Here is a 14,787-nt window from a genome sequence, read left to right as displayed (position 1 = left end):
GAATCAAGATTGCCGGGAGAAATATCAATAACCTCAGATATGCAGATGACACCACCCTTATGGCAGAAAGTGAAGAGGAACTCAAAAGCCTCTTGATGAAAGTGAAAGTGGAGAGTGAAAAAGTTGGCTTAAAGCTCAACATTCAGAAAACGAAGATCATGGCATGCGGTTCCATCACTTCATGGGAAATAGATGGGGAAACAGTGGAAACAGTGTCAGACTTAATTTTCTGGGCTCCAAAATCACTGCAGATGGTGACTGCAGCCATAAAATTAAAAGACGCTTACTCCTTGGAAGGAAAGTTATGACCAACCTACATAGCATATTGAAAAGCAGAGACATTACTTTGCCAATAAAGGTCCGTCTAGTCAAGGCTATGGTTTTTCCTGTGGTCATGTATGGATGTGAGAGTTGGACTGTGAAGAAGGCTGAGCGCCGAAGAACTGATGCTTTTGAACTGTGGTGTTGGAGAAGACTCTTGAGAGTCCCTTGGACTGCAAGGAGATCCAACCAGTCCATTCTGAAGGAGATCAGCCCTGGGATTTCTTTGGAAGGAATGATGCTAAAGCTGAAACTCCAGTACTTGGCCACTTCATGCGAAGATTTGATTCATTGGAAAAGACTCTGATGCTGGGAAGGATTGGGGGCAGGAGGAGAAGGGGACGCCAGAGGATGAGATGGCTGGATGGCATCACTTACTCGATGGACATGAGTCTGAGTGAACTCTGGGAGTTGGTGATGGAGAGGGAGGCCTGGTGTGCTGCAATTCATGGGGTCGCAAAGAGTCGGACACGACTGAGCGACTGAACTGAACTTAACTGAATATATATTAAGAAGCTTAAAGTGCTGATTCTATTTAACTTAGACATCCTAGTTTTAGAAATCTAAATCCTTACTTAGTAGACCATATAGAAAAAGGACCTTTATTATTTATTATGAATTTTCCATTCCTTCTGAGCTAAGTAGAAAAATGAGTCTCGCCCTTACCCTGAACCTTATATGGATTCTGTGTCATGGCTTCCATCATTTGTACTTTCTTACTTCCACAACTCAGTTCTACTTTATTGATGTGCTCTGGATGATTTTAACATCCAGATGTATTCAAAATGTCTGTCCAGCTCCCCTTCACCTTTCCCTACAATACAACCAGATCAGTTACCCTCTTATTGTCCTGACACCCTTCTTTCATTATGTTATTACCATAACATTCTATCATGTGTTTCCCCTACCCCTGGCCCCACCAAAAAAAAAAAAACAGGCTATTGCCTGCTTTGCCTCATCATAATGAGGACTTTTTCTGGAACTAGACTGTTTGGATTTGAATTCCAGCTTTGCCACTTGCCAGCTATGTGGTTCAGGTCTCACTTTCCTCATTACATGGAATTATCTAATTATTATATTAGAATTATATAATTATTACATGGAAAGTGGTCAGAGCAGTGCTGGCACATAGTAAACCCTGAATTTGTGTTATTATTATTATTATAACTAACAGAGGATAAGACGATTGGGTGGCATCACCAACTCGATGAACATGAGTTTGAACAGGCTCCGGGAGTTGGTGATGGGCAGGGAAGCCTGGCATGCTGCAGTCCATGGGGTCACAAAGAGTTGGACACGACTGAACAACTGAACTGAATTGATTATTATTATTATCATGTCATAGAGATATTATGAAGCTCAAATAATGTGTATGAAACCGCTTTGTAATGCACTACTCATTACTTTCTATTACAGTAACATGTGTTTACTTTAATGTCATAAATTATACAAGAACAAGGACTATCTTATTTTCTAATGACTTACGTTGTACACAGTAAATTCTCAAAAGTTGCATTGAAATTAAATGTTATTTTATGACCAAATCACTGTTGACTTTTGGTTATGTCTAAATAACATCACATCAGGATAACTCACAATCTTGTTATATATACACTTGTGTCTTCCACTATGTTAGAGGTCTTTTCAAAGTAGAGTCTACAATGGAGAATCCACGGCAAGCGTGGAAGGAAAAGCTTTAGGAATTCTATCTACAGTTTTTCTTTATCTTTTGTAAATTTTTATTGTTTGGAATATATCATTACTAACATGTATGCAATTACTATGCAAATGCTATAACAGGTAAGTAAATGTATACTGGAAGTGCAGGCTTAAGACAGTTTTACTAAACGGTGTACACTCTAAAAGGTCTGGAGATCAGCACATTAACCCGCAGTATGGTTTCTCTCCTGGTGTCAAGCTGATCTATTGAAGTTTTCCTAGCACACAGTTTATATTTCTTTGTTTCCAAATCTGACTCACAACCAGTTTGTTTAAAATGAGAGTATGGCAGCCACTCCTTTTCAAGCTGCAACTTGCATTCTTCACACCAAGACTTAACCATCACCAAATGTAAAGTCCTTAAAAGACAGGTCTGTATCTGGTCTATTTTTGCATCTATCCCCACACCCCCACCTCCTCACCACACAACAGGGTTTTCACAACTGGCACATAACAGGCTCCACATAAATGTTGGCTGAATGCATATAATGACACAGTGATTGCTACTGGAAGGCAGGAGAGTGTGCTGGTGAACAGCAGAAGCTCAGATCCTGGCTCTGCCACGTAACAGGGTGACCCTGAGCCTCAGAATTTTCCTTTGGGAAATGAAGGTGATTAAGTAAAGGGACTCTCCTGGGGTGTCCAGTGGTTAAGAATGACCCGCCAATGCAGGGGACACGGGTTCGATCACTCTGACCCAGGAAATTCCACTAAGTCCCTGCACCGCAGTTATTGAAACCCCCATGCCCTAGAACCTGTGCTCAGCAACGAGAGAAGCCACTGTAATGAGAAGCCCTTGCACTGTGACTAGAGAGCAGCCCTTGCTCATTGCAACTGGAGAAAGCCTACAGGCAGCAATGAAGACCCAGCACAACCAAAAATTAAAATGAATAAATAAATAATGTTTTTAAAAGTTAGTAAAGAGTAAAATCCATTTCTTGACTCAAAATATTAATTTGGTAGCATAATTTAATGCAGAAAACGCCCTCAATTCATGAAATGAAAAAGTGGGCAATTACCATGTAGTGTGCATTTTTTGTCAGCAGTTCTATATGTTGAAGTGGTACAGCATGCAGTTATATAGCATCTTGAGTTTCCTGTATCCCCCCAAGAGGTAAGACACTGATTTCCCAAGGAGCTGTGCCCCTTCAGTATGAGTATGCAGAGAAAGAGTGAGGGGAAGGAAGGGAAAGATTAGACAATTATTTCCATCTTATGAACGTGTGAGAGAGTTTGCTTTGTCATTTGGGGTTTCAAGTACTGCTTACTGTTAAATCAACATATCCTATTACATTAATATGGCTCTTAAACTGTAAAAAAATTATTTTGGTCAATGAATCATTTGTCTATGTTGAAAATCCTAAAGAATAGCAACAATACCAATACCACCTCCTGGAACTAAAAGCAGTTCTAGCAAGATTTGAGGATACAAGGTTATATATGAAAGTCAATTGCTCTCCTATATACCTGCAATGAATAATTGGAACTTGAAATTCAAAACACAACACTATTTACAAAACTACCCAAAATACAATATCCTGTGCTTAAGTATAGTTCTAACAAAATATGAACAAGATTGGTATGAGGAAAAGCACAAAACTCTGATAAAAGAAATAATAAATAGAAGGATATTCCATGACCATGGATAGTAAGATTCAATACAGTTAGGACGTCAGGTAGGATGTGAGTTCTGATACCTCACCAATGAAGATATGCAGACGGCAATAGTCTGTGAAGGATGTTCAACATCATATGACATTAGGGAGCTGCTAATTAAAAGGACAGTGAAGTACAATGAAACATCTATTAGAATGGCTAGAATTTAAAACACTGACAACAGCAAATGTGGCAAGGATGTAAGGCAACAGGAGCTCTCATTCATTGCTGTTGAGAATGCAAAATGGTACAGTCACTTTGGAAGACAGCATGGCAGTTTAATACAAAGCTAAACATAGTCTTACCATATGATCCAGCAATCATTCTCCTAGGAATTTATCCAAATGAGTTGAAAATGTATGTCCACACAAAACCCTGCACACGAATGTTTGCAGAAGCTTTAAGCTCGATAAAGGACAGAAATGGTATGGACCTAACAGAAGCACAAGATATAAAGAAGAGATGGCAAGAATACACAGAAGAACTGTACAAAAAAGATCTTCACAACCCAGATAATCATGATGGTGTGATCACTGACCTAGAGCCAGACAACCTGGAATGTGAAGTCAAGTGGGCCTTAGAAAGCATTACTACGAACAAAGCTAGTGGAGGTGATGGAATTCCAGTTGCGCTATTTCAAATCCTGAAAGATGATGCTGTGAAAGTGCTGCACTCAATATGCCAGCAAATTTGGAAAACTCAGCAGTGGCCACAGGGCTGGAAAAGGACAGTTTTCATTCCAATCCCAAAGAAAGGCAATGCCAAAGAATGCTCAAACTACCGCACAATTGCACTCATCTCACATGCTAGTAAAGTAATGCTCAAAATTCTCCAAGCCAGGCTTCAGCAATACGTGAACTGTGAACTTCCTGATGTTCAAGCTGGTTTTAGAAAAGGCAGAGGAACCAGAGATCAAATTGCCAACATCAGCTGGATCATGGAAAAAGCAAGAGAGTTCCAGAAAAACATCTATTTCTGCTTTATTGACTAAGCCAAAGCCTTTGACTGTGTGGATCACAATAAACTGTGGAAAATTCTGAAAGAGGTGGGAATACCAAACCACCCGATCTGCCTCTTGAGAAATGTGTATGCAGGTCAGGAAGCAACAGTTAGAACTGGACATGGAACAACAGACTGGTTCCAAATAGGAAAAGGAGTCCGTCAAGGCTGTATATTGTCACCCTGCTTATTTAATTTATATGCAGAGTACATTATGAGAAACGCTGAATTGGAAGAAACACAAGCTGGAATCCAGATTGCCGGGAGAAATATCAATAACCTCAGATATGCAGATGACACCACCCTTATGGCAGAAAGTGAAGAGGAACTAAAAAGCCTCTTGATGAAAGTGAAAGTGGAGAGTGAAAAGGTTGGCTTAAAGCTCAACATTCAGAAAACGAAGATTATGGCATCTGGTCCCATCACTTCATGGGAAATAGATGGGGAAACAGTGGAAACAGTGTCAGACTTGATTTTTCTGGGCTCCAAAATCACTGCAGATGGTGACTGCAGCCATAAAATTAAAAGATGCTTACTCCTTGGAAGGAAAGTTATGATCAACCTAGATAGCATATTCAAAAGCAGAGACATTACTTTGCCAACAAAGGTCTGTCTAGTCAAGGCTATGGTTTTTCCTGTGGTCATGTATGTATGGATGTGAGAGTTGGACTGTGAAGAAGGCTGAGCGCCGAAGAATTGATGCTTTTGAACTGTGGTGTTGGAGAAGACTCTTGAGAGTCCCTTGGACTGCAAGGAGATCCAACCAGTCCATTCTGAAGGAGATCAGCCCTGGGATTTCTTTGGAAGGAATGATGCTAAAACTGAAACTCCAGTACTTTGGCCACCTCATGCGAAGAGTTGACTCATTGGAAAAGACTCTGATGCTGGGAGGGACTGGGGGCAGGAGGAGAAGGGGACGCCAGAGGATGAGATGGCTGGATGGCATCACTGACTCAGTGGACGTGAGTCTGAGTGAACTCTGGGAGTTGGTGATGGAGAGGGAGGCCTGGTGTGCTGCAATTCATGGGGTCGCAAAGAGTCGGACACGACTGAGCGACTGAACTGAACTGAACTGGTTCATAATTGTCAAAATTAGAAGCAATAAAGACATATGCTTCAATCAGTGAATGGAGAAACAAACTGTAGTACATCCATTCGATGGAATTTTATTCAACAATAAAATGAAATGAGCTATCAAGCCACAAAAAGGCAGGGAAGAACCTTAAATACACATTGCTAAATCAAAGAATCCAGTCTAAAAAAGCTACAAACTGCATGATTCTAACTATATGACATTTTTAGAGGCTAACCGCAGAGACCGTAAACAGATCTGTGGTTGCCATGGGTTAAGAGGAGGGAGGGAAGTATGAATCAGTGGAGCACAGGGAATTTTTAAGGATGGTGAAACTATTTGCATGATACTGTCAGGGTGGATACAGGACATTACCCATTTGTCAAAAACCATATAACTGTGCAACAGGAGAAACAAACACTAATGTCAACTATGGGATTTAGTTAATAACAATGTATCAATATTGGTTCATTGATTGTAACTAATGTACCACACAAATGCAAGATGTTAAATACAGGGGATATTGTACAGAGGGAGGGTGGGTGTGTGGGAATTCTCTACATTCTCCTCAACTTTTCTGTAAACCTAAAACTACCCTAAAGAATAATAGCTGTTATCAAAAAATGTCCAAAGTAAGTAAAAAATACCACAGCAAATTATATATATATATAAAATACTTAAGTATATGCCAATACACACATTCAGATAAAATAAAATAACTATACATCTCTTTCTCTTCTTGATAATTTTTCGATTTTAGTTCCCTGACCAGGGATCAAACACATTCCCCTGTAGTGGAAGCATGGAGTCTTACCACTGGACTTCCAGGGAAATCCCTTCACGATAAATTTTAAACTATATATTCTGTTATTTTCCTTCTTCGAAAACAATGCTTTTATATGGACTGTCAATCATGTCCGACTCTTTGCAACCCCATGGACTGTAGACTATCAGGCTCCTCTGTCCATGGGATTTTCCAGGCAAGAGTACCGGAGTGGGTTACCATTTCCTTCTCCAGGGGATCTTCCTGACCCATGTATCGAACCTGGGTCTCCAGCATTGCAGGCAGATGTTTTACCGTCTGAGCTACCAGGGAAGCCACAGTGTAATGCTTTTATATGGACTGTCAATGGAAGATGAGGAGATGCAGAGAGTTATGCTAAATTATGTTCAGAAAAATTTTGGTAGTGAAGGGAACTAGGATTGATGAGTCTGGAGTCTAGGAAAGAATTCTTTTTAAAGGATATAATGATGACAACTCTAAAAAAAAAATACTGTTAGCCCCCATTCACTTTTATTCTTTAGTTATTTCACTGTCTTTCAAAGAATATAAGTAAATACTAAAATATAAAACTGCATACCAACAGTACATATAAAATTTTGCCAATGAGTTAAAATGCGAGGAAAATGAACACATACCAAGTCATCGATGTTGACCATTAGAACATTCTGATATGCTCCACCGTCTTTACCACTAATATCACAATCAGATGATGCTACTGGCAACAGAACAAGGATCAGGGGAGGAATTCCAAAGATATACCTAAAAGAAACTGAATTCAACAGTAAGTAAGAATCAGCCAAATGTTTTAAGTCATATTATATCATCTGATGGCAGTGTTTCAATTGGCCTGACCACTAATTTCTAAGAATTTTTAAAATGTATCTTGCTTCTGCAGAGTGTAGGGAAAAACTCCGAAGTTCATTATTATGTAACACCCAAAGTAAGACAATATTTTAGAGTCTAGGTTTCTTTCATTTGAATTCAGATATAACTCTTTGGGATAGTGCAGAACAGGTGTGATGACAGCAAAGTCTCTTTGCTCCATTGACAGAAAAACAGGTAAACTATAGGTTAAAAATGAGAAATTCTTGAAAGTTTATGATCTATGGCACGTGACTGTATATTTATATAAAACTTGGTGGCTGATCAAGTGTCCAGCTGTTTCCTGGAGGCAACATCGCAGGAAGTTTATCTCCACAGTACGGCACTATGATCATATTCTTTCTTTTTAATAATGGACCTTAGAAGGCTTACCTTTCCTAGAACTGGTACAAAGTTGACATTTATATTATAAGACCCCTTATCTTTTCAGTATCTTCTATTTCTAAATGCCCAGAGACTCACATTCTCTTCAAACACAGCCCTGTTTAGCTTCTTGACATGTTAGGAAAACAATAAATAAATTCATACCCTGTTAACTAATTATTTATATCTGTTTTTAAATGTCTTCTTATTTAGGGGCATTTTTTAATCAAAATGGATGAAATTATAAATGACATCATTTTTGGCAATAGTAATACACTGATAGAAAGCTAGGGATTCCCTGAGGGATTAAAATCTGGTTTTATGGGGACTTATTTTATTTCTTCACAAGCTTGCCAGAGTGTCTTGTTTGAATCTTTCTGTAAACTATTGAGTGTTGATGACAATGTATTTCCTGTGACTTTCACCAGTGAACTTTAACTATTCTCATTGAGTGCAAGACATTTCACATGTATGCCTACTCCTGATTAAGATTACAAACAATGCTGCTTGGAACCCAAGGAACTAAAGACTGTCAAATATATCATAAACTTCCCGATAACATTATAATCTGTTACATCATTATCTGTCATACAAAAGTGAGTAACTCTCCCCATTAAATTATGTGCTGTTAGTGACCCATATATTTACAATACAGTATGTAGACTGGATAGCAGATAGAGGAACAAACATGAATCTCACATCAAATCTTCATACTGACATTTAACAAGGTAAGAAAAACAAAATGAGAGGCAGGATCTACTCAAAGCTCTGACACTAAGTTTCTGTACGCATGATGAGCAAGAATTCACTTAGGAGATTAATGATGCTGCTGCTGCTACTGCTAAGTCGCTTCAGTCATGTCCGACTCTGTGCGACCCCATAGACAGCAGTCCACCAGGCTCCCCCATCCCTGGGATTTTCCAGGCAAGAGTACTGGAGTGGGTTGCCACTGCCTTCTCCAGATGATGATGCTAGTTGCCTTTAACTGAGTACCTGTCATGTACCAAGCACTGTTCAGTGCCTTATACTTACTGTCTCTAAAGATCCAAAGGGTCCTACCAGGTAGTTAATCTTTTTGTTAAACATAAATAGTAGGTGCCAGGTCTGGATTCTAACCTGAGCCAATTGCTTCACCAGGATTTGATCCTAAATGCCCATAATCTTTCTAAAAAATAATCTTATTTATTTATTTATTTTTGGTTGTGCTGGGTTTTCCTTGTTGTGTGGGCTTTTCTCTAGTTGCGAAGCACGGGTTTCTCATCACCATGACATCTCTTGTTGAAGAGCACCAGCTCTAGGGCACACAGGCTTTAGGAGTTGTGGTCCCCAGGCTCTGGAGCACAGCTTCAATAGTTGTGGTGTATGGGCTTAGTTGCCCTGGGACACGTGGGATCTTCCCAGATCAGGAATTAAACTCATGTCTCCTGCATCAGTAGGTGGATTCTTTACCACTGAGCCACCAGGGAAGCCTACCCATAATCTTTTAATAATATGTCATCGTTTTTATCTAAATGAAAACTACCTCCAGGTTCTATTATCTATCTCCACCTCTCTTTCTTCTACTATTGTCTCTCTCACCTGAAGATTCTCAAACAATGATCAATTGCTAATTATTTAGTATCCTAACTTTGTAATTAGGTTTGTATAGATAGTGCAGAGCCAAACTTTTTCTTTTCTCTGTCATCTTAAAGGTGTCTGGCAGGGATACTTCAGGAGGAATAGAGGATAAGGAAAGTTTATACACCATATAGCTTGAAATGAACTTTAAAGGAATAATAACAAAATAATTAAACATTAGAATGAAAAGGAGACATTTTTACTATTGTACATAAATGTTATTTCAAAGGTCCACATTTTACACTTCGATTTAGGAGGCAGTTTTATTTTTTCTGAGCACTACTTATTGTGCCCTCTTCATTCCAAATTTCAGTAATGAGTGCTCCCAAAATTCACGTTGATCCACTTGGTCATTGGATGGTATTTGATCAATGCTTTCAAATGATGACTTAGTGGGGAATTAAGTCTTTTTTGTGCAATTCTAAAACAATATTTGCCTTATCTAGAGTGTCTTTGGTTGCCACTATTGTTAAATGGGCTTCCCTGGTGGCTCAGAGGTTAAAGTGTCTGCTCGCAATGTGAGAGACCTGGGTTCAATCCCTGGGTTGGGAAGATCCCTTGGAGAAGGAAATGGCAACCCACTCCAGTATTCTTGCCTGGAGAATCCCATGGATGGAGGAGCTGGTGGGCTACAGTCCACGGGGTCACAGAGAGTCGGACATGACTGAGTGACTTAACTTGTTAAATAGGTCAGCCCTGGGCTTCCCTGGTGGCTTGGCAGTAAAGAATCTGCAATGCAAGAGACATGGGTTCAATTTCTGGGTTGGGAAGATCCCCTGGAGAAGAAAAAGTCAACTCATTCCATTATGCTTGCCTGGGAAATCCCATGGACAGAGGAGCCTGGCAAGCTACAGTTCTTGGGGCCACAAAAGAGTTAGACGTGACTTAGGAATTAAATCACCACCAGCAGCTCAGCTCCAGATAGCCTTGGGCAACACAAATTACAGAGGGAGACTTGGAGGCTTTGTCTTGGTGTGGAAATGGGTTAAGAGACCACTTAAAGGACAGAGCATCTCAAAATCTTCACTTCCCTAATTTGTACAATGAAAACCTCAGACTAACTGATCCCTTGATATCCCTTTCAACTCGTAAGCACCTTAATTCTAAGAATCTACCTAGCCATCCAAATACAGTAACTCTTTAAACCTGAAATCCCCTGATGGACAATGTTGCAAATACATTCCAGTGCTTCAAACCCAGGTCTCAGAGGTTCCTAGATTTCTCATTAATGACTTGCCTTCAACTGAAGTCTTTTCTCCATACCACATAGAGAGTAACATATTAATATTGCCTAGTTTGAGCCTGCTTTTGACATTGTTGTCACAATAGGAAAGGACTCTGCTTTATTTTTAGATTATGCATAGAATACCAACCCTATCCCCCCCCCACCTTGACTTTTCCCTTAGGTTACAAAAAAAGATAAACCGTAAAGAATAATGCAAGGCAAGCTTGGGCTTGTGGAATTTTCTTTAGATTTCCTGAAGGGATTGAAACTGGAGAATTTGTTTTCAGTAGGGAATTTGGTTAAACCAGAATGATGGCTGTCTAAAAAAGTCTTGTTGGTTTTTATATTAAGCCAAATAATACATTCAATCCTCAGATGCTTGTTATGGGGTCAAAGTGAACATAAACAAATTAGTTTCTACAATCCTTCAAATCCAATCTTTCATTACTGTTTAAGACCAATCAGTATGTATTGACTGTCTACTGTACACATTACATAGACCTATTTTCATGAAAGACATTATCTGAATATATAAGATTTGGCTTTAGTATGAGCAATTGGCATAAACGAGTGAATAAATAAAAAGTTAATAAACAGTAGGAAATAATCATATATGAAAACCACCTTTTAAAGGTTCTAAAATCAATTTTATGTTCACACAAAGCATTCTAATATTTGCCACAAACATATTGATTGGATTATAAATTCTATCCATAAGTCCTATGATAAACAGCAGATAAAGACATTTCTGAAGCCATCCTATAATACTATATACAGTATTTCATTTAATCCCATAACCATTTCTTGAGGTAAGTACTATCAATTACTAAACATTTTGGCAGATGGAGAATCTGGGGCCCAAATTTTTCCCCGGATAAAACGAGTTTTGTAAGAGTCAGGATTCAAATCCAAGATTGTCAGGTTGAAAAGTCTAGAAACTAAGCTTTCAGCCACTGAGCTACACTGCTTCCTGTAAAAATAACTGCGTGTGTGTGTCCTCAAGGGAAATGTGCAAAAACCCCATCTTTCTCCACATGAAACTCACTGTGGTGCTTCCTTGGCCAAGCTCTGAAACATTGCACCACATACTCCTATTTAAGGGGAAAAAGACATTGACTGTTTGGTTTTATTACATTAGGTTATGTGTCACAGGTGCAGCCAGAAAAAAAAAAAAAAATCTCACATCACAGAGAAACCAACACGTAACGTGGTCCTACAAAGTAACCTCCTCCATTTTTTGTCTAAGGTATTTCAGCATTGTTATGATGCCCTGTGTAATTCTCTTTAAACTTGTTCAGGCTTTCTAATCTTCCTCAGTTCTCCATTTGTACCACTATTCCATTTTTGGGTCCTCAAATAATTAAATTATCAAAACTAGAGAGCACAATCATCAAGGACCACATAGGAGGTCCTCAACTACTTCAGCTTCCAAAAGAAGTGTCAAAGTGAAAGGACAAAAAGTAATGAAACCTCTAATGAAATCTATTGGAACAAACTGCAGATAGCCACTCAGAGTAATTATTATTAGGAGTTTAGAATTCTAATATTTTGGTTGCTGATAACTTATGCTACATGATTAGTGTAGATATTCAGGAAATAGAGTAATGGACACCTTAGCTTCCTCCTTGTCAGTAATGGACACCTTAGCTTCCTCCTCTTGCTTTACCTCTCCTGTCTAGATCAGAGGTGATGGGAGGATAAGAGCTGGGAGCCATCCAGAAAGAAGCAATTGCAGAAGCTCGGTGGGCATTGTAAGGAAAACAGGAATATACCTAATTTCTAATTCTATATTAAACTTCTAGAGGAGGCCCATTAAGAATTCTCTATACTCTAAACCCTACTCCGTTATTTTGTTACTGATCAGGTACTTCTGGACTATGTCACTTTTTGATGCTTGAATACCTGTGAGTGGGCAAAAAGCTCTTCTAATCTAAAGGTGGAGCCAGGAAAGGCATCAAACAGGACAACAACCTCCTGTCTATTCTGGCCCCCTCCCCATTCGTCTCCTTTTGATAGAGGAAGTATTTACTGTAAAACAGCAGAATTTTCCTCAGGCGATCCCTCCCTAAGCACGTTTCCCTTCCCCCCAATCCCCCCAGCACACCTTTTTTGTTTTGTTTTTCCCCCTAGTCAACTTTTGGACTCTATACTAGCCGTATGGCTGCTAACGCCATCGCTTCAACTCTGTCCTTGCCCATTTAAAATTCGTATTCCACACAAGTAAAATCTACTCGGTCTCAGCAAGGGTCTAAAATGTAGAATTATGCCTGTTAATTCTGCCTCCGTCAAGGAGCACCCATTTAGAACAAACAAAACAAAACCCAAAGTGTCCCTTCTCAGTGCCAGCCCGGAGCACTTGGTTTCCCAGCAAAAGACACCGGGTACAGCCCCAGTCGGAAACTCCCAGCCTCAGTAAGTGGGTGAAAACGGGGTTTTCCGGAGACCTGTCCCTTTGGGGTTTAAAAGCGTGTCCCGTGGGAGCTTCGCTTTCACTTCTCTAAGGATTTGGAGCTGCAAGAGCCCACATCCTCGCAGATCCCGGGGCGCCGGTGAGTACCTCGGCGCGACCAGGAGCCCGGGGTGGGTGGGTTGGGCGCTCGGTTGACAGCGGGCGGCGCTGGCTCCGGGAGAAGGACGGAGCGCGTTGTTACCCCGGGACCTGGGCGCAGGCTGCCACCGCTGAACGGCGCGGAGGCTGCAGCGCCGGGTCTCGGGGACAGAGGGCCGGCGTCGGGGACCGAGGCTCCCACGCAGCTTGCCAGGTGCAAGTGGCAATGGGCCAGGGTACTCGGGCGCGGTCGCCGGCTGCCCCGGGCAGAGCCCGAGCTCTCCGCAGGTCCAAAGTGCAAGGCCAGGCTGTTCCCGGACGCGCCTGAGCGCGGGGCCCCGCAGCGCGTCCGAGTCCCCGGGAGTGCCGGGCGCGCGAATTTCTGCGCCCGAGAGAGGAGCGCTTACCATGGAACATGGTCTGCGGGAGCGGGCGTGGTCATGATGACCGCAACTGCAGCAGGAGCACGCTCTCACCGCCCATAGTCACTCCCAGGACCCTGGTCTTCCGCGGAGTTACCGGGAGTCCGTGCCGGGTAGGGCCGTCTCTGTCGCTGGTTCCTCCTACCCACGCCGAGCCTGCTGTTTCATCCATCCCAAGGGGGGCGGCACACACCAGGGCCCGGCTCTGCGCTTTGCCTTTCCCATAACTTCCGTAGGATCAGCCGGCAGTGTACTTTCAGTTTCTACTTTGCGCTTGGTCTGCAGGTTCGATCTCCAAGTTAATCACTGGGGCGCCTTCACAGCACCCCCCCGCCTCCCTTCTCCTGGTCACCTGCGTCCTCCCCGAGCGCTTCCTGTGCGCCTGGACCAAGACCAGAGGAGCGCGCGGATTTCCAAAGCACCGCAGGAGGAATGAGTTGGTCTTCTGATTCCGGGCGATTTGAGGCAAAAGACTTCCCCAATGACCTCTAGCCGCCTTGGCAAAATTAGGCGACTAGGATCTAAAAGCATCGGTTGCTAATGAGTCCACAGAAGCCGTAAATGTGAGGGGCGAGAGCTGGGCTATTGCAAGCGGGAACCAGGGAGGAGGCGTAGCAGCTCTTGCCGCGGATGTGGTGGTGGACGATGCCAAGTCCTCTTGTTTAAAAAAAAAAAAAGAAGTAAAGAATGATGAATGATTAAGAGGGCCACGGGCCACTCCCTCGGCCTCTCTAACCTCTCTTGGTCTCTTTCCTCTCTGTCTTTTGTACATGCACCTGCTCAGGTGAGATCTCAAAGGAAAATAAAGCGGTGGGTCAGTCTCCTCTGGTAAGAGCTATCTTTGGACCTAGAAATTAAAGCCCAAATTAGGTGGAGAAAGTGGAGACCGATAATAGCTCCTAACAATGTCTCCCTTGTGCGTTTGTCTGAATTGGCTAATAAATCAAATTATCCATTGTGACTGTGTGTTTACAGAAGCTTATTAGATAAAGATAAGTTTATAAGATAAACAAAAGTTTATCTTTTTTTTTTTTCTAGACCTGAATTATTTAGATATTTTCTGTCTTGTTCGGTTTCTGATATTCTGCAGAAACCCTGCTTAAATGAAGGTGGGTGATGTAAAGAAATAACAGTGATAATAATATTATGGCTATCATTTACCTAGCATTTGTTCTGTAC

The 14,787-nt window shown here is 41.3% G+C and overlaps 1 protein-coding gene across 2 annotated transcripts in view; it reads right to left on the bottom strand.

The window, feature by feature from the left end:
* The window catches only part of IL7 (interleukin 7), a 64,463-nt gene extending 50,564 nt beyond the window's left edge, over positions 1-13,899 (bottom strand). For both annotated transcript variants that reach the window (XM_005898579.2, XM_070382215.1), the window contains exons 1-2: positions 13,594-13,899; positions 7,187-7,320 (exon numbers count right to left, since the gene is read on the bottom strand). In XM_005898579.2, coding sequence (XP_005898641.1) covers positions 7,187-7,320; positions 13,594-13,603 — 144 coding nt within the window. In that variant the 5' untranslated portion in view covers positions 13,604-13,899. The remainder of the gene's footprint in view (positions 1-7,186; positions 7,321-13,593) is intronic.
* Between the last annotated feature and the right edge of the window lie 888 nt (positions 13,900-14,787).

The sequence above is a fragment of the Bos mutus genome, chromosome 14, assembly GCF_027580195.1.
Source record: "Bos mutus isolate GX-2022 chromosome 14, NWIPB_WYAK_1.1, whole genome shotgun sequence".
Lineage (NCBI taxonomy): Eukaryota > Metazoa > Chordata > Mammalia > Artiodactyla > Bovidae > Bos > Bos mutus.
This window is presented reverse-complemented; position numbering and strand designations above follow the sequence as displayed.